Source organism: Borostomias antarcticus, assembly GCF_949987555.1.
Source record: "Borostomias antarcticus genome assembly, chromosome: 20".
In the NCBI taxonomy this organism is placed as follows: Eukaryota; Metazoa; Chordata; class Actinopteri; order Stomiiformes; family Stomiidae; genus Borostomias; species Borostomias antarcticus.
The window spans coordinates 13583393-13601737 of record NC_140253.1 but is presented as its reverse complement, the minus strand read 5'-3'; the positions used below and the strand labels follow the sequence as shown (position 1 = coordinate 13601737).

Below are 18345 nucleotides of genomic sequence, written 5' to 3'. Positions count from 1 at the left end.
GGGAGGGAGGGAGGGAGGGAGGGAGGGAGAGAGAGCGTGTGTAGCAGAGAGAGAGAGAGAGAGAGAGAGAGAGAGAGAGAGAGAGAGAGAGAGAGAGGGAGGGAGGGAGAGAGAGAGCGTGTGTAGCAGAGAGAGAGAGAGAGAGAGAGAGAGAGAGAGAGAGAGAGAGAGAGAGAGAGAGAGAGAGAGAGAGAGTGACGTCAGTGAGCCGAGCAGAAGGGAGAGGGGGGAGAATGGCGGCTCAGTGCCTCAACTCGAAGTGTTCGTCAGAGAGGAAAGGTTTCAGGCGGGAACTCGATTCCTGGCGGCACAAACTGATCCACTGCGTCGGTGAGCGGGGTCTTTATTCAAACGGCAGCGTGTGTGTTTACGGGGACATTAAACTCGAGGACAGCGTTTAACGTTAGCTATCGTAAGGATAACCGACTATAATAGCTATGCTAGTCAGCTAACGCTAGGTGGCTAGCTCGCTAACGGTAGCTTCACGACAAGACAGTGGCTTGACAACAGAAGTAACCAGCCAGCCAACATGTACCTAATACATAACTCCCCTGGTTACGACCCGTCTCAGTACTGCTAACCAGGTAGCCACCGAACTACAGCTAGCCTAGGTGGTCGAGCTAGCTAGAGCCAGCTGCCTTTGTCCTGACCACGGAGGCTGGTTGGGATTAGCTAGCCATCTAGCATTTTGACACAGCACATTTCTGACCTACCGCCAGTATGGTAGTGCTAGCTGAGTTGATTGGGTTACTGATGCTAGCTGTCATGACGTTAACTACAGAGACATGGTCTAATATCGCCCCCCGCCTCACCAGCAGGGAGGTTGCGGAGTATCCAGAGAAACTAGGAGAAAGCCTGACCTCAGCTTGTTTTGATAGCATAGCTAGCTGAGGTTAGCTCACCAGAATAGCCTCCCTATCAAGACCAGCTAACCAGAATAGCCACCCTATCAAGACCATGTTCTCCTCTCAAAATAAGGGGAGTGTCAGCAGTAATACTAACGGCCGTCTGGTAACGTGTGCTGCACACGTGACCTGTTGAGCTTTTGAAATGGTCTTTTATCCCTTAAAAAATGGCAACCTAGCTGAGCTATTCTGACAGTTTACATGGCTGAGCTACAGAGCAGGCTAGCTAGTGAGCAGAAACTAGTAGCTCAGTGGTTACCAGCCTTGCACATCATTCCGGTTCGCATGCTGATGCTAACTCATCTGGTAATCTGTCATTAACATGCAACCTAGCTAAAATGAGCTGACTCGTAATGGATTCTAGCAAGATTATTAGAGCTGCGTGCTCAGTTAATTACAGTTCACAGTACTTGGTTTAGCAGCATAACTAACTCGGGTTAGCTACAAACTGCTAACCTAGCCTGAATTGGTGATTTGAAATTGCATAGCTATGGGTGAATTAACTTGATGGATTCTACATTATTTGGAGCTGCATCCTCTGAGTTTCCTCTAGCTGTGTAGCAAACGTTTGCAGGCCTGAGAGTAGTAGCGTTAGCAAAGTTGTGATGTGAATGTTTACCTACTAAGTTATCCGGTTTTACACATTATAACCCCTAGCCCCCCGTGCCAAAATTGTGGTCACATTAAGGGGTGACCAGAAATGACCAGTCATTTCAACCTGAAATGAATTACAACCATGCATATAATACAAAGTTTGATGTGCATGCAAATGTTATTCGATCAACACACTTTTGGGGGTTTACAGAAACGGCTGTCAATTAAGAGAAGTTGTTTTTGCAATTTTGTGTATGGTGGATTGACACCATTAAAGATATAAAAATATGGAGTAAATTCAGAATCCATTTAACATTGAATAGTGCATTTGTGATTGATTTGTGTGTGTGAGACTGTTTTTACTGTTTGTAATTGAGTGTCCTTATTTGTGTCATGCAGGGTTTGAGAGCATTCTGGAGGGAATCTATGGTCCTATGCTGCTCAGAGACCTCAATATATTTGATGGTGAGTTAGCTAGAGTGCGTGTGTGGCCAGCATCATGTAGTCTGTACACAAGTGCACAACAAGTGGGGCGGCTGTAGCTCAGTTGGTAGAGTGAGGCGTTCAATGATCGAAGGATCAGTGTTCGAATCCCGGCTCTGACTGTCCACATTTTGAAGTGTCCTTGAGCAAGACACCTAACCCCAAATTGCTCCCAATGCGCAGGTTAGCACCTTGCATGGCAGCTACCGCCATTGGTGTGTGAATGTGTGTGTGAATGGGTGAATGAGAGGCCAGTGTAAAGTGCTTTTGAGGTCAGCCGCTAAGGTGGAAAAGCGCTATATAAGTGCCGACCATTTACCATTTACAAAAGACCCAGTTCATTTTTATGCTAAAACATTTTGGAGAGTTTGAAACAGGCTGTATGGAGTGTGTGTCATTGTCATCATCTTGTGTATACTGTATGTAACAATGTGATTGCCAACTAGGCACTTATGTAACTGATTGGCTACTAATGTCTGATGGCATTGTTAGGGTTTATGCCTTTTGTTTTTCTATTTATGTGGACATACATAAACACACACTTAAATAATTTATTTATGTGTATAGACTGTGAACCAGAAGAATTGGACAACTGGTCAATGGATGCCAGCTGCTCTTTCTGCAACCTTCAGCTGGATAAACTCGATGTAAGTCAAACTTTTCATTCACACCAGTGGCGGCAATAGCCGGCCAGCCAGTCGGTTTTCTGACTGCTTGTATGAGACCGCCGAAAATGTACATAGAATTGAGATCCTCTCAACCTCAGATGTGTCCAGCCACTCCCCTTTTCCCCATGGCCCCTCCCACTCGCCCGTCTCCATTGACACTGCATTGGCCTACAAGTCTCTCCTCTTCCTTGGCACAGAGGAGGTGCCTTTATTGGGGGTCGTTTAAGGAATAGGCACAACAAAAAGGTGTATAATTGTGTTGATGTATTGATGCTAACGTTTTGCTTCTCTTCCCCATTAGGACCATGTCCCTGCGGCCGCTTCCCCCCTGTCCTCCCCCTCGGATGACACGACCTCGCAGGCCCCGCCCCTCCTGGACAGCAACCAATCAGCACACCGGTTCCTCCATGCCGTGCTCCACAAGAAAGGTGAGGGTTACTCCCCATCCCAACAATGGCGCATTCTTTTAATGGCCCAGAAGGCACACTTTATTTTAAGCTGTGCTTTGACCTGCTGATAGTTTTAGGATGAAAAGGTCCTGGCTAAGAGTGTCTTTGGGCGTACAAGCTGGCAGGCCTATCTTCACTATATGCTACATTTTGTTGGCCCAGCACCTCAAGGAAAGCAAGGAGTGTGTGTGTATAAATAATACAACAACCTGTGTTAATATTAAGATTGTAAACCTGAGGCTTGACATCAATGCGACACGTGACATACGAGTCAGTGATTCAGTACGTTGCCTAGCTTTGCTGTGATGTTGATACAGTAACACACACTGTTATCCAGCTGTTGTAACACAAGTCAGATAATTTAACAAGTTACAAAGAATACAAAACAGCACCAGAATGAACAGTATGCGAGAAGTTTGTTGAGGCAGCGCTCTATTAATACATCCATGGGCAGCGCCCACAGTTTGTTTTTGTGGACTGACAACAATGACCTATAGCTACGGTGGTGTTTAGGTGCTGTAGCAGATTCACTTCAAATACTTCTTGAGCTGTGGAAGTTTTAACTAAGGACTGCCTGCACCAGTATTGGCCACGGAGGCTACTCCTGTGATAACAATGTTGTACCCTGTGCGCTCATTTTCTTTCTGATGTGGCGCTCACTTGTTGTGTCTGGGGGAGAAACGCTGATATGGGGTAGATTAGTTAGCTGTAGCTCGCCCATCATGGCTACAGGTGACCAGATACAGGACGAGCCCAGTGGTAAAGTAGGCTAGAGCGGAAGACTGAAATGAACCAGTTGAGGTTTACAGTAAAGGAAAAGGTGTTTCGGGCCTTATGTTTGCATAAATTATCAGCGATGTGGAACTATTTGTCTACTTATCGATCGATGCGAATGGATGGCTGGATTGTTACTAGTCAATATAGTATCTATCTATCTTATCTATCCAGGGCTGAAAATTAACACCCGCCACCCGTCAATGGCGGGTAAAATTTCCATTTGGCGACTAAATTTCAGAGGCTATCCGCCACGCTGGCGGGTAAATGTTTGTACCACTAGAGTCATGTAACAAATTATGCGTGCGATGTCGCCACATCCATGCCATAGGCGTTCTGTTTGTTGTGTGTTGCACTTAAATAGCTCCCCCGCTGCACCAAATAAAGTTTCAGTCACATGACTGTTGCGGAGCCTCGCGCACTAGGAGAGACTGGTGACGCGAGGCTACTCGCGCACAGAAAATCGTTCCCATTTACCTCAGAGGACGCGCGCTACTACAGTCGACACCTACAAAAGATGTGTACCATCCTGTCTCTGGGCTTCCATAGCATATCAAGCCACTGTTTCTCAGAAGGGATGTCTTTGATCGCTTGTCATGTAGCTTATAAGCTCTGAAGACTGTAGCCTACTGGTTCCTCCTTGACTGACTTCACTGGTCATCCAGCTCAGGTTTAACTTACATGATGACAGGCTGTGAATATATGTTACAGTATGTATTTTGTTCATAAACACATAAAGACCATGAGGTTAAGGCTTGGATCATTTATATCTCATATTTGTGTAGGGTTAAGTAGTTATGGATAATTCTACACCGTGGAAGTGAATGGAAATGAATAATTTAATTTCTATGAATTGCAATGTTTTTAGGCATCGAATTAAACAAATTTATTTGAAATTTTACTTTGGCCTCTTCCTTAAGCATGTATTCAACGTAATACTATTATCTAAATGAAAAGTAATGAAACAGATGTATAATGTGACAAAAAAGGCAATTTATTATTTTGGCCCGTAAAAAATATACTTGGCTGGTGGATTTTTTCATCTACCAGTCCCCTTGGCAGGTGAGCCAAAAAGTTATATTTTCAGCCCTGTATCTATCTATCTATCTATCTATCTATCTATCTATCTATCTATCTATCTATCTATCTATCTATCTATCTATCTATCTATCTATCTATCTATCTATCTATCTATCTATCTATCTATCTAATAATATTGAACAAATATCTTGTGTTTTAGATGTGCCCTCGTCCATCTCTGACCACCACCTCCCACTGGTGGCGCAGGAGCTGATGAGGAAGATGATCCACCAGTTTGCCTTGGAGTACGCCTCTAAGGGCCCCCTCTACGGCGCCAGGAACGGCCTCACTACCACTGGCACCGACGCCGGCTCGCCCCTACTGGACCGCACCGACCCCGACGCTCCCCTGGACCTCACCGTGAGCCGGCACCAGGAGAACCACGGGAAGGAACCTCAACCAGGTAGAGAATCCAACACGAGCAATCACAGCCCAACACTTGAGGTTGGTTCAACATGGCGAGGATGTCTTCGGGAACCCGTGGCAGATGGTGTAGCTATAGTTGCATCTCTGGACCGAGACCTCATTGATAAATTTTTACTGATAACACTTAAAGGTGCAGTGTGCGGTTTGTGATTTCCTGGTAAGTTGACAGGCAAGTAGGCCATCCAATCATTTTAAGTTGGCAACTCAAAATGATTAGATGCAACCCAAAATGATTAGTCCAGCAACTTTTTTTGACAGATGACGGATTTATTTCATTTTAGCGTCAAAGCACTTTAATGATTGCTGTCGAGATGTATTGATTTTTCAAAAAACATAAAAAGTGCTTCTGAGCCAAACCGCATACTGCGCCTTTAAATGCTCTTTTAGTGATCCAGTTATCTTCTTCTGATTAGTTGTCTGACTTTCCAAACAGACGGTGTACTTGACCTTTCTAAGAGGACCTCTGCCTGCTCAGCGCCATCACAATCGCCCAGCAATCAGGAAGCCTCGGGGTGAGTTCTCCCCTCTTATTGGTCATCACTACCAAGTGGTTCAATGTATACACCTGCGTACTACAGAGTGTGCATGCGTTGTGCAGTAGAAGCTTAGTACGTTACCTACAGTAATGTGGAAGTTGCTGACTGATAGCTTAAACTATGCAGGCTAAGGTGTTACAGTGAATGTGTTATTCTGTTACTGGTTTACCGAAACCAGTCATACATAAGGCTTTTCTTACAAGCTGCTGCTTGTGTGCAGACGTGGTTACCTTTTAAGGGCTTCTGAGTAGTAAGATTAGAGTTTTTGTTTGCCTTCATTTGTGTTAGTGCTTTTATTTTTGCTATAATTTTGTTTTTTGGTGTTACAATTCTCAAGGGGCTGGCTCTTTTATCTCTTGTTGAGCGGTAACGTCACAGCTACGTCACAGAAACGTTTGTCGGCAGCTCAGGAGTTTACAAAGGGGGACGCTGGACCGCCTCGCCACGTTTCACCTGCGGTCTTACTCTGATCCAGTACGTCTCTGATAACACTATCCAACCTCAAGCACATAGGACCCCCACACAAGGATTTTCAAGCTCCCACCGGGTTACAAAAACTATCGGGGGTGTGTGAGTGCCTAAAGTAACCACAGCCATTCACAGACTGTCCTACCCGGTCGTGTGTGTGAGAGAGAGACGCTCGCAGCACAGTAAAACGGCCCTGTGGCTGTGTGAGTGAGCCAAACATGATGAGATGAGATGTGAGACGCAGTGATGTTACCAACACAAGGCATAAAGGAGTGGGACCCCCCCCCCCTCGTCAAAATCCCCCCCTCCCTCCCTTTCCCCCCCCCCCATCTGTGAATCTCCTCCACCCTGATCCTGGTGTTTGGTCCTCCCACCCCTAGGAGGCAGTGCAGGCAGAGGGAGGAGTACGCTGAGAGGAGCTGGGAGCTGTCTGAGGGGCTGCTGTCTAAAGCTATGAGGGACGTTCGCTCCGGCAGTCTGGAGGAGCGCAGGGCAGCGCTGCTTTACGGCATTCCCCCCCGCACACTCAGGCGGAGCCTAGGGACGCTAGCCGAGGGCGGGGTCAGCCTGCTGCGCGGTCTGGGCCCGGGAGGAGGAGGAGGAGGGAGCGCCGGAGGCAGCGAGGAAGCGACGTCACAGCCTCAGGAGGCGGCGGTGGCGGCAATGCAAGGCGGAGAGGCGAGGCTGCTCCTGCAGAGGGTGGCTGCGTGGGCGGAGAGGGCGGAACCCGGGGGCGCGGAGAACGGGGAAACCGGCGGCGCCTCGTCTTCTGCCTCCTGCGTACAGCAGCAGCGTAGTCTGCCGAGGGCGCCGGTGTGCTCTCTCCCCCAGACGAGGGACGGCCTCAACCCCTCAGCGAGCCCCCCTCCCGGCGTCGACCCCCCCACTGCCCTTCGCATCCCCCAGGTCCGCTCGTCCTCCAACCCCCACAGACCGGCTGCCCTCGAGCCCTACAGCCTGGCCCAGAGCCTGCACCACCACATTCCGCCAACAGAGGGCACTGCCAGAGCTACTGACGCGAGACCCTCCTCAGCCCTCCTCAAACTCAGAACGCCCCTCCTGCTGGACGCCTGCCTCGGAGGACCTGACCTCTCACCCTCACGCCCGGCCATGCGGGGCTCCTCATTGGACGACTCGGAGGAAGGGGGGGAGCGCCGTGACAAGGATAAGGACAAGCAACCGCGAAAGAAACGCGGGCGTTACCGCCAGTACGACCACGACCTGCTGGAAGAGGCCATCACCATGGTGATGGGCGGCCGCATGAGTGTTTCGAAGGCCCAAGGGGTTTACGGGATACCTCACAGCACGCTGGAGTACAAGGTCAAGGAACGATCTGGAACACTAAAGATCCCGCCCAAGAGGAAACCCGTCAACCCTCGCCCAACCGACTCTGGAACCTCCACCGACTCAGGGACTTCTGCCGCTGCTGCCGTCAAGAGGTTCTAGAAACTCTAGAACCCTAGGTCTAGAACCCTCAACACTTGAAACTTCCAACTCTCACACAGTAAATGTTTTATGTACTGGAGACGCTTGTTTAACACCCAAACCATGCCTTTGAAACAGATTACTATTCAGGTATTTCACAGACTGTCTGTTGAACTGTGATGGAAAGCAGCTGTTCAGTATTGGTCTTAGGGGTCATGTCATCCCAACCAATTCGGCTAGTTCTAAACAAACAGAACTATGCGAAGACCACCAATTCCAGGCGGATAGCTTTTCAAATCAGGCAGATGGTTGATAATCTGTAAACTGACTTTCACAAATGGCCTAAGGCAAAACAGGAGGTACACCTCTTCTACGTGGCAGAAAGCGGTAGGGTGGACGCACACTGCTCGTGTCACATGGCGGCTTGTGTGTGCACATTTCAGTGAAGTTGCCCCACGGCTTCATACCTATTGTGGTTCACTGAGCCTCCCTTTACCCAGGCAAGGGACATGATTATTGTGGGCTTTCTGCCAGGCAGGGACATGATCCCTAAGGCCAATATGGAGACATACTGAATACCGTGACACACTAGTGATTATGTGTGACTTTTCACATTCTGCTATTATGGGAATATTCAGGTTTGATTTAACTCTTACAAGTTCCTGCTTGGAGCATCAGTGATTGTCATTTGCAGTTTCCCTCTCTCTGGGTAGCTCTCTCAGGCTAATGGAAGTGACTTGGAGCAGTTATAACAGGTTATAACGGTTTGTCAGGCAGATCGATAAACAAAGATGGATCTACTGTAACTGTAAAAGGCTCTGGTGTCTTTAGTTCCTTTCGCAGTTCACTAGGTCAACTGCTTTTAAGAGATTAGATTAACAAAGACGTTTGTATCCAGACATTTTTTAAATATTTAAGCTTTCTTCCTTCGTGTGCGATCTAGTCCGAATCTTGCATCGGGTTTGTTCGGAATTCAAACAACGTGAAGCATGTTTGGAAGCTCAGAAAGTATACGTTATTGTTAATGTTTACGCAACGAAAAGACTCTTGATTGACACAGATTGACATTAGAAAAATGTTTGTTTGTCTCTATACCACAGAATACCACTCTGAAACCTCACATGATAACTCTGCTGCTTTTAATAACTAGCTCTGCTCATTCTCTAGATGTTTTACTCCTCTTAACTGCTGTTCAAATCCTAGAAAGGCACGGTGCATTTGCCTTTCCTCCGCTTTTACCAAAACTACAGTTCAGGGTCACTTGATAGCTCTTCACACAACGCTGCTTTCATTCCCCTCATCTCGGGGATGTCTGCCTCTAACCTCTGGTTGTCAGTTTTATCTTAAACTGAGGTGATATTCTGCCTAGCTGTAAACCTTTTTTTATCTGGATTTATTCATGCTCTGTCTAAGCTACCTGTGTCTAAACTACACGCCTATGGACGGGGTGGATGGACATGAAGCTCTTGAATCACGCAAGGAACAACCATGTGTAGATGTTCACAAGCCATTAACGCAATGAAAGTGACTGAAAATGGACTTGTACAACATGATGTCACTTTCTTAATCATTATCATCCCACCATCTACTCAAAACCAGACGACTCTGGCACTGTCAGTTGATGGTAGTTTCCCGCCTGTTCTTGGTTGTGTATATGTCCTTGCTGTTTTATGACTGTTTTGTAAGTTGTTTCGTGTGTTCTTTGTAACGTAGCTTAGAAGTCGATTGTTTTTTCTTCTTCTTCGTTTTCTGAGATCCGCCTCAGGTCCAATGGCATTTGAAATCTGTAACCCTAGCAACTGAACCACTACTGAATGTTTGTGCTTGCAACAGTACACCAGTGCCTGTCTGGAGCTACAGCTATCCTCAGCATGTAGTCTGAACTCTCTGGGAATTGCTTTTCATGTCAATATGGCTACCGCTACATATTGATTGATTATTTATTTGTTTACAGCCACAAACACTATTTAAGTGCAGTAAATCCATACATACAGATTACTCCTCTGTACCAGTATCCAACTTTTTCTTTCTTTTTTTACAATACTTTTTCAGGATATTTTCCTTTACTAAATAGTCGACAAATCTGTGAGATGACTAACAGAAATCAGATTTATGCATAAATCAATTGCACTATTATATATAAATTATTGATGAAAGTAGTGTACTGCAAAGTTTTGTGTTAGTGTTCAGTGTGTATTTATTTATTGATTGTGCTTTGGTATTGTGATTCAAATTAATGTTTGAAGTTATTGATTTGTAATGAAGCACTTTGATGCAATGTGAAACATGTATTACTGCGACTGCATGATCAGGCTATTTAAATGTGGTATTTATTTTATTTGATCAAGGATCATTTTTTCCCCTTGTAGCCTCTAAAAGATTTGATTAGGAATCAAAGACACTGACTTAAAAAGCTTATGGTTCATTATCGACCCCACCCAGCCCCTCAGTTTGCAGTCCACACTTCATGATTTGAGTTCATTTGGTAAAATCTATTTTACCTCTCTAATCCACTTTATCGTTCCAGTGTAGGAAGGAATACATACAATAGATGTTCCCTTTCAGGAAACTCCTCTTGCACTGCTGTGTGCTAAAATAATATTTAATACATTAGCACTTAATGTTTTTGAAAGATTCATGATTATTGATAAGCTTTGAAAGGTAAGATATTGCTTGCAGTATAAATTTGATAATTGTAAGAAGCGCAGCCGTTCCATTTTCTGACGGGTGTTGTCAACATTTTATTCAAGCGTTCCTACAATCGTTATCCTCTGCCTTCAGAAACTCGTCAATAAAATCTATTCTGTTCAAAACAGTCCCTTGACCATCCTGTGGTCATTTTAACTTAAATGAGTTGTGGCTAATTAGATACACCCAGCATGTCATTGATTTTTTTTTTTGGGATTTGTTTTTGAGATGAAAATTGTCTGCTGACAGCATACTTTTGTCGATAGTCTCTGTAGAAAAACCTCTCCTTTTTCTCAGCTCCAATTGTTATAAATGATGGATTTTGTACAACTCTGGATGGTTTGTCACTACCTAGCAGGTGTTAAATATTCAATGACTTGCTCATCTTTTAACGGTGATTATTTCTGTCTGTCTGCAGCTCGCCGTTGCCACCGGAAGACCTTCAGCGTGAAGCAGAGGACAGCGGGACGCTGAGAGACACCCCGAGTGGAGGAGGAGGAGGATGTGACTCTGCGTTACAGGCGGTCCTGCGTTCGCTCTGCCCCGCCCACCGCTCGTTGCTGCGGCAGATCCTAACACTGGCGTACCGGGAGCATCGGCGCTCGTACTCGTCATGCGGCCATCATCACCGACTCGCTCAGGCCCAACCTCATTGCTGTCACCAGGTGGTGACGCCGCAGGATGGTGCTCTCCCTCCTCCATTACCCCTCTCTGACGGCAAACCCCACAGCAGAGCCCCTCACTACCCCTTCACTGACTGCAGTGGTCAGGCGCATAATGAACCTGCCTATCTGTCGTTAGATTGCACCGGCCATGGTAGCGCTTGCTCTTTCACCCCCCGTGACTGTCAGAGCCAGGCCACCTCGGGAAGCGGCTGCTGCTGTGTGCAGAGCTGCAGGGTGGCGGCGACCTACCCGGTTGGCGCTGTTTGTTTCTGCCTGAAGAGCCTCCACTGCCTGTCCTGCCCAAGCCTGGCCATTGGACGCATCAACAAAGTGGTCTGCACTTTGGCGTCAGCCTCCCCCTCTCTGTCCCCTACGCTGTGCTCTACCGCCACATTGTGCCCCGCCCCCTCTGTGTGCCCTGCGTCAGCTGTCTGTTGTAGCCGTCACAACCCCCACCCTTGCCCCTGTTACTCGGAAGGTGCATACCTGGCTCGGGTCAGGCACACGGCGGAAGGGGCCAGAGATCCCCAGTGTCCGGTCCTCAAAAGGGAGCGGACCCGCAGCCCCTCCCCTCCCCCGCTGTCCCCCATCCCCGCCGATATCCATGAGAAGGCGGAGGAGAAGCCCCCCTCCCTGCTACACCACAGAGACGAGGGGGACGACGTCTCTCCGAAGGTCCAGGACCTCCACCGTGGGGAGTGCGACGGCCAACGGGCGGCGGACGAGGACGCGGAGGTCAAAGACGACCCCGAGTGTATAACTCTGGAGAAGAGTCGAGAAGAGCAGATCGCGAATGGGAGTTCCCTGCAGGACATGGTCGATCGCTTCAGCGAGAAACTGGAGACAATCAAACCTCAGGAGAAGGACCTGCCCCTGAGCTCCTTGTCGGCCGGTCACGGCCCCGGGAAAGACCCGAGCCTCGGCTGCCCATCCAATCAGAGCCTGGCATCTCAGGCTGAGCGAGATCATCACCACTTGAGCGAGATCATCACCACGGTGCTGCACACAGGCAACGACAGCGACTACAACCTCAGCGAGCTCTTCCACCGCCACGACAACAGCGAGACCCAGTCGCCCAAGACTCGTTCTCGCCGGCGACAGGAGGCGCTTGCTGCCATGACGGCCGACCAGCTCCCCACCCGGAGACAAACCCTCCAAATCAAACGAGAGCTGGCTCGACTCGACCAAACCCTTTGTGGAAGAAAGCTGCCTTTTGGAAAGAGTGGAAGACTGAAAGATGGAAGAGCCGTTACTTTCTCTCCATCCAACTCGTCATCTGAGACAAGTCCCATGAAAGAAGAAATTGAGGGAATCGGCGAGGAAAGGCAGTTGGAAAGAAAGAGAGAGGACTGGGAGAAGGCCGAATTTGGCGAGCAGGAAGGGACTGAGAGAGCGATGACTGGCGAAATGGAGGAGAGAAGAACAGAAAGGGAGAACGGTGAGAAGAGCGAAATCAGCGAGTCGGGTGGAATGAAGGGAGGGCAGGAGGGAGAGGTGGCAGAGGAAGGTGAGATGGCGGGATTCAGTAAAGAGTGGTGCACAGTGGACGAAGGAGAAAGGAGTGGTGTGACAGAGGTGATAGAGTCTGTGATAGTTACAGAAGAGGTAAAGATGGAGCTGGTCACGGCAGAGGCGGGTGAGGAAATGGTCACTGTGGAGAAAGCCAAGTCCCCGGACAATCAAACCCCAACCACAACGCAGCGGCAAAACAGCCTGACGGAAACACAGGTTAAACACGAAGCAGAAACACTAAGTTGTAGTGAAGCTTGCCGCACTGACATCCCGAGGAGGCACAAAGACTCTTTCGCCCCGATACATAGTGATGCCGAAGGTTTGGCCAGAAGCAGTGGTCAACTTGAGAGAGGCCAACGAGGAAGGAAGGCCAGGCCCGTCTCCGTGTCGGGCAACTCCACGGAGGTGGGGAGATCCAGGAGAAACATAGTCCCTCCTCAGCGGTTCTCCTCCTATGTCACAGAGCCAAGGAAAATGTACTTTGCTGCGTGTTTCTCTGAGAGTATCTTCAGCCAGAGAACACCAAAGGACAAGCCTCTAACTCACAACGAGTCAGGTGGACTCGACTCACAAACAGTTAGAGAGGATTCCCAAGAAGCAAGTTGGGAATATCTGCAAAGCATACCTCAGCCTGAAAGACAGGAAAGTAATGAGATTGCCTGTGAGTGTCGACCAGGGGGATCAGAGAGTCAGGTCGTACAAGTTACCGTAGCCACTGCTGAGGGGAGTCCCCCCAAACACAGCTCACAAAACAGAACAGATGTAAGGGACAGTGCAGCCAGGCCATATGGTAGGTTGCGATCACCAATCAAAGTACGGGATTCAGAATCAAAATCAGCCTCTAAATCACCCAAGAAACCTTCAAGGCAAGATGTCGGCACCACTGAAAACACCACTAGTTCTGGCGAGAGCCGTGACACCCAACCCCAGTACACCAGCCCAATCAAACTTATGTTTGTGTCCCCAGTAGTGGGTGAGGATGGGGTTAAATACACCCTAAAGTCAGCAGCCTCTTACTCCAGTGGGCAGGGAGAGGAGATGTTTGACCCATGTGAAGAAACATCTTGGGCTGGAACACCTGAAAAGACCACAAGTCCACCTGCAGATTCTATTGCTTCACCCCCAAAGCGGAGTCCTACAAAGTCTGGAGAGGGTAGCCCACCCAAACAAGCTGTTGGAAGTGACACCCAAAAATCACCAGGCTCACTAAATGGTGGTGGTGCCGAGAGGCAAGATGGCCTCCTGCCATTCCACGAAACGACACCTCCAAAGAGGCGCCCAGGGCGCCCCAAGAAGTTAGGTCCCCAACTGGAGAAAAGGGCAAAGAGGCCGATTGGTAGGCCGCCAAAACAGAAGTGTCTGGATCAGACATGCGGTCCTGGAACTAGTGGATCCAATGCTGTGAATGAGAATGGTGCTCCTGGATCTCATATGGAGGATAAAGCAAACAAGAACCTCAAAATCACCGTTGTGTATGGACGGTCGAGGAGGAGCAAACGGCTGGTGTCTGAGGACTCTGGTCGCCTTCAGACCGACTTACACGAAGCTCCTCATGCTGAAAGCAGAAATGGCCAGTTGGACCAAAACAACTTGTTTCAGAGTTCTCAAGTCAGTGCCGTTACTGTTAAAGATTTTCTGCCAGAATTGGCCGAAGATTTGAATTTTGTCAGGCCTGTGAAAGACAGGAAGGTGGCCCCTCATTCTAGCAGCAACATCAAATGTCAAAAGCTTCAGGGTGCGGCGCCCTTGAGGAAACCGGGGAGACCGGCCAAAGTCAAGATCTCCGGGATCTCTGTCACCGTCACCACGGTCTCCCCCCGGCAACGCAAGATCCACATGAACAGGGATACCCGAGACTCTCCGCAGAAAATCCGCAAGAAGCTTCTAAGTCCAGAGTTCCAGCCCTCCAAAGAGCCCAGGACAATCAGTGCTCTGACATGCAGCGGCACTCAAACCGAGAGAGAGAAAGACTCGCCTGACGGAAGCACAGAGAGGCAGAGGGAGCCGGAGCGGCCGGTACCGGTCCGTCATTCTGTGAGGGTGAGGAAGCCGTCGGTGTACCTGCTGCACTCCGTCGCCACCTCCAGGTCGTACAGCCACAGTACCGCCCTGCTGCGGCGCTCCAGACAGCTGCTGCTGAGCAGAGCCAGCAGCCAGAGGAAGCAGCGGGAGGAATCTCAGGGGGGACTCGGGGAGGCCTCTGGTGAGAAGTCGCACCCTGTCGTCGGGCGAGCAGGGAGGTGGAACGATCGAAAACAGGCGTGTCAGGATCTGAGCCGGGTGGCGGGGGTGTCTGTGGACTCGATATTCCCCCCTGGTGACAATGTAAGATGGTGGGCGGCGTCGACCCAGGAGGAGACCCTGAACCAGGAGCTGGCGCGGAGGATTTGTCTTCTCTCGGACACCTGGATCTCTGACACCACAGATAACCAGGGAGGGACGTCCTTGAAATCCAGAGCGGGTGTGAGAGCCAACGGCTCCTCCGCCAAGAGGCCAGCACCCACTTCGATGGTCAAGATGCTGTTTGACTGTCCTCCTAGCAAGCCACGGTCCTGTAGCATGGACCAGCTCTGTTCCTGGTTCATGCAGACCACAGAGACCCAGTCCCTGGCCATTGTGAAAAAGGCCAGCACCCGGAACCCTTATGAGGACATGCACTACCCCCGTACCACCAACAGGGGGAGCATCTGCCCCAGCCTGCAGTCTGAGCGACTACGCAAACATGTCAAAAAGTTTGCTAAAGCTGTTCCTAAGAGTCCAACCCAGCACCGTCAAGCCCAGGAAAGGCTATGGAACAGGAACAAACTGGCAGTCAAACGTCAACTCTTCGCCTCAAGGGTTGCTCCAGGCAGGTTAAGTCAAAGAGCCCTGTGGCTGAAGGGGGGAGTAATGGGTAAATACCTTTCCAATCTGCTCCGAGTGAAGTCAAAGTTCCTGACCAGGAGAGAGAGAGTCAAGAGGCCAAAGAGGCAGAGAAACAATCTGATGGTGTTCGTCAGGCAGAGAATCTGTGCAAATCAGTTCCCCGAGCAGGTGAATTCCTCTTTGCCCACAGTTGAGCCGTTGTCATCTGCAACGGACCATTCATTTGAGTCCTCAGAGAATATTTGGCCGCCCAGCCCTGCTCGCCTGACAGAGGAATTGGTGGACATTCCAAAAGAGCAGCGACTCAGCTCCAAAGCTTGGAGCCCAGAGACGCTCAAGGAGTGCCGGGTGTTCCTGAAGAAGATCAACTCACCAGACACAGAGTCGACCGCCGAGGAGGAGTGGGACACCTGTACCGTGACGCTGGACGACGGCTCCCCTTCCGCTTACTGCCCCGACGAAAGGAGAGTGGAGGTTAGGGAGAGGGAGGAGGAGAATAAAGCTGTGAAAATAGAGAGGAAGAAGAAAAGGAGGAGGAAAAAGAAGAGCACAACCAAGGAGTCCATTTGCTCCCCACCGAAAGAGATCCATGATCAGGCATGGCTGCCGGCAGGGAAGAGAAAAGGCAAGCAGAGTAGTCTTGAAAATGTCTCCAGCGAATCACTGAATCCTCCGCCGGCGAAGGTGACGAGACAATCCCGAGGGAGGGGCCTGACCGGGCCAAGATGGTGTGACTTTGTACTGGGTAACTACATCACACTTCCTCCACCTTACACGCTTCCAAAGCCTTCTTGGAATTGTGTGTATCTAACCCCCTGTGTTTTCAACCCCCTCCCCCCCATCTGTGTCTGCAGGAAGCTCCAAGTGAAGCAAAACTCGTCCGTCCTCATTGTGACTGTGGTAAACCGGGTGCCTTTTGGACGTTCAGCCAACCACACAGGAGACTGGCCACTACTGGAGTCTCACACTCAGCAATTATGTAGCAGAAGTCTAACTTAACGAAAAAGCTTGAGGTTGCACTATTTTTAATGTTGTTCCGTTTTCCACCCTTCTTATTAAGTCAGTGGATATGTATGTGCAGAATGTGTTGTTTTTTGTTTTTAGGTCAACATGCCTTTCTGTGTCTGAAATGAAAGAGTGGCCATATTAAATGAAGGACAGCTTGATGTTCATTTGCATTTAGGGAGTGTCCCAATCTAATATACCTCATCATAGGCTGGACTTAATCCGGACCACATGACCTCACCTGGAAGTAGTTGGCGGGCTCTAGTTCCGTGGTGGGAGAGGTTGTTTGGAACAACGCCCAAATCAAGTAACCCAGCCTGCAACAAAACAAACACAAAAAAGCCTAAATATAACCCTGATAACTCCTAGCCTTACTCTGTATATGTAGTAGCTATAACTGAAAGAAATCATGTTATAGAACAGTTGGTGGCCTAGGCTCTTAGTGGCCATCATTCAACATTTTTATCTAAAGACTTAAAGTTCAGAAAGAAAATCCACTCTTTTAAGTATTACATGAAAGTGCATTTCCAAGCCTTATCTGTGAGCTGCCAACAGCATTAAGTGAACATACTGTATTTTGTAGCCCTAATTCAATGTCTTGTTGGGTGTCGGAGGACGCTTCAGTACTAGGTAAAGCTATGACATGATGCAGTGGCTAGCCTACAGCATAGAATGTCTTTTAAATCAAAGTGGGTGTGTGGGGTGTCATGTTTGTAGCAAAGTACTTTGTTTTCACCCAAAGCATTAACGTGTCAACATAAAACCTGCCTGTTGCACTATCCCAACCAGAGATTGTTAACCCTGTAGCTCCCACTACTCTTTTATGCACATCCTTAGTACTCCCCTCTCCACTGTAAATGTATAGTCTATTCTATTAGGTGCAATACGTTATCACAAATCAAGAAGATCTATGTTAGAAAAATGCTACTGTTAACATTTTGAAGACAGGCGGATATGGACCTTATCGAAAGTCACACTGCAGTCTGGGACACGTCTCCCTTTTTGTTGTATATAAATGTGTGTAAAGAGAGATGACAAAAAACACTTACATGGGGTTGTTGTGTCTTCCTCAAGCTGTTTGACAGTGATAGAGGGAATGGTTTGGACAGAAACATGGTTTAGATCCGACAAGCAAGCAGCTGTCTATCCTGATCCTATATGGGTAACGTCAAAGCTGACTGTGTGCCTGCATGTTGAAAGTCATTCTGTGATTGCCATTGCAAACTATACAACCAGACCCCCTCAGTTGAAGTACCTGGTGCTATGTATACTTCTTCTTGTATAGTTTCTTTTAAGTGTTTTTATATTTGCCCTTACAAATGTAACTAAGACCGTGTAAACTAGAACAATAAAGATTCTTTTGCGATATAGTATTATACAGTACACTGCTGTTTTTTTATGTTCTGTGCACTTGTGAGTGACCCCCTAGTGGTGAACACTGGGATATGCCATAACTGCTGGGCTAGAGCACGTACATGCAGCCGTCGATGCCTAACGTAATTTACTTATTCCTCTTTGTTCCTTGAGGAACATAAGGCTATCTGCTCCCATCTTGTCCTATCCTGTGCAGCAATGAAGGAAGTCCAGTGGTAAGTCCATGATGAACACTAGCCGGTGGTGCCGTGTTAATGATTATAATCAGCAGATTACAACATTACAAGATGTGGGAATTTAAGCGTATCTGATCTACATTATTACTACATACAAATTAACATCTTGAAATTAACCCTTCGTTATTTTACAGGTAAACTCCACTATTCATGTTTCATTATCAATAATAGGTAAACTTAAGACATGACTAT

The 18345-nt window shown here is 48.3% G+C and overlaps 2 protein-coding genes across 2 annotated transcripts; both read left to right on the top strand.

The window, feature by feature from the left end:
• Positions 1–216: 216 nt before the first annotated feature.
• lcorl (ligand dependent nuclear receptor corepressor-like) lies at positions 217–17863 on the top strand. The gene is made up of 8 exons (XM_084454595.1): positions 217–330; positions 1899–1964; positions 2550–2629; positions 2952–3078; positions 5114–5356; positions 5813–5891; positions 10915–16283; positions 16393–17863. The coding sequence occupies exons 1-8, from the start codon at positions 234–236 to the stop codon at positions 16404–16406; spliced, it is 6075 nt and encodes a 2024-aa protein (XP_084310721.1). The 5' UTR covers positions 217–233; the 3' UTR covers positions 16407–17863.
• On the top strand, positions 6630–7829 carry LOC311322327 (ligand-dependent nuclear receptor corepressor-like protein; the record flags this gene model as incomplete). Its single annotated transcript, XM_084454397.1, has 2 exons — positions 6630–6655; positions 6764–7829. 2 exons carry the CDS (start codon positions 6630–6632, stop codon positions 7827–7829), a joined length of 1092 nt encoding a protein of 363 aa, XP_084310523.1.
• Positions 17864–18345: the final 482 nt, after the last annotated feature.

Bases quoted from the DNA above. Each gene is read 5' to 3' on its own strand.
- lcorl (XM_084454595.1), top strand. From the start codon at position 234: ATGGCGGCTCAGTGCCTCAACTCGAAGTGTTCGTCAGAGAGGAAAGGT. The intron at 1,965-2,549 runs GTGAGTTAGCTA...TTATGTGTATAG, and splicing joins AGACCTCAATATATTTGATG to ACTGTGAACCAGAAGAATTG. The intron at 5,892-10,914 runs GTGAGTTCTCCC...GTCTGTCTGCAG, and splicing joins AGCAATCAGGAAGCCTCGGG to CTCGCCGTTGCCACCGGAAG.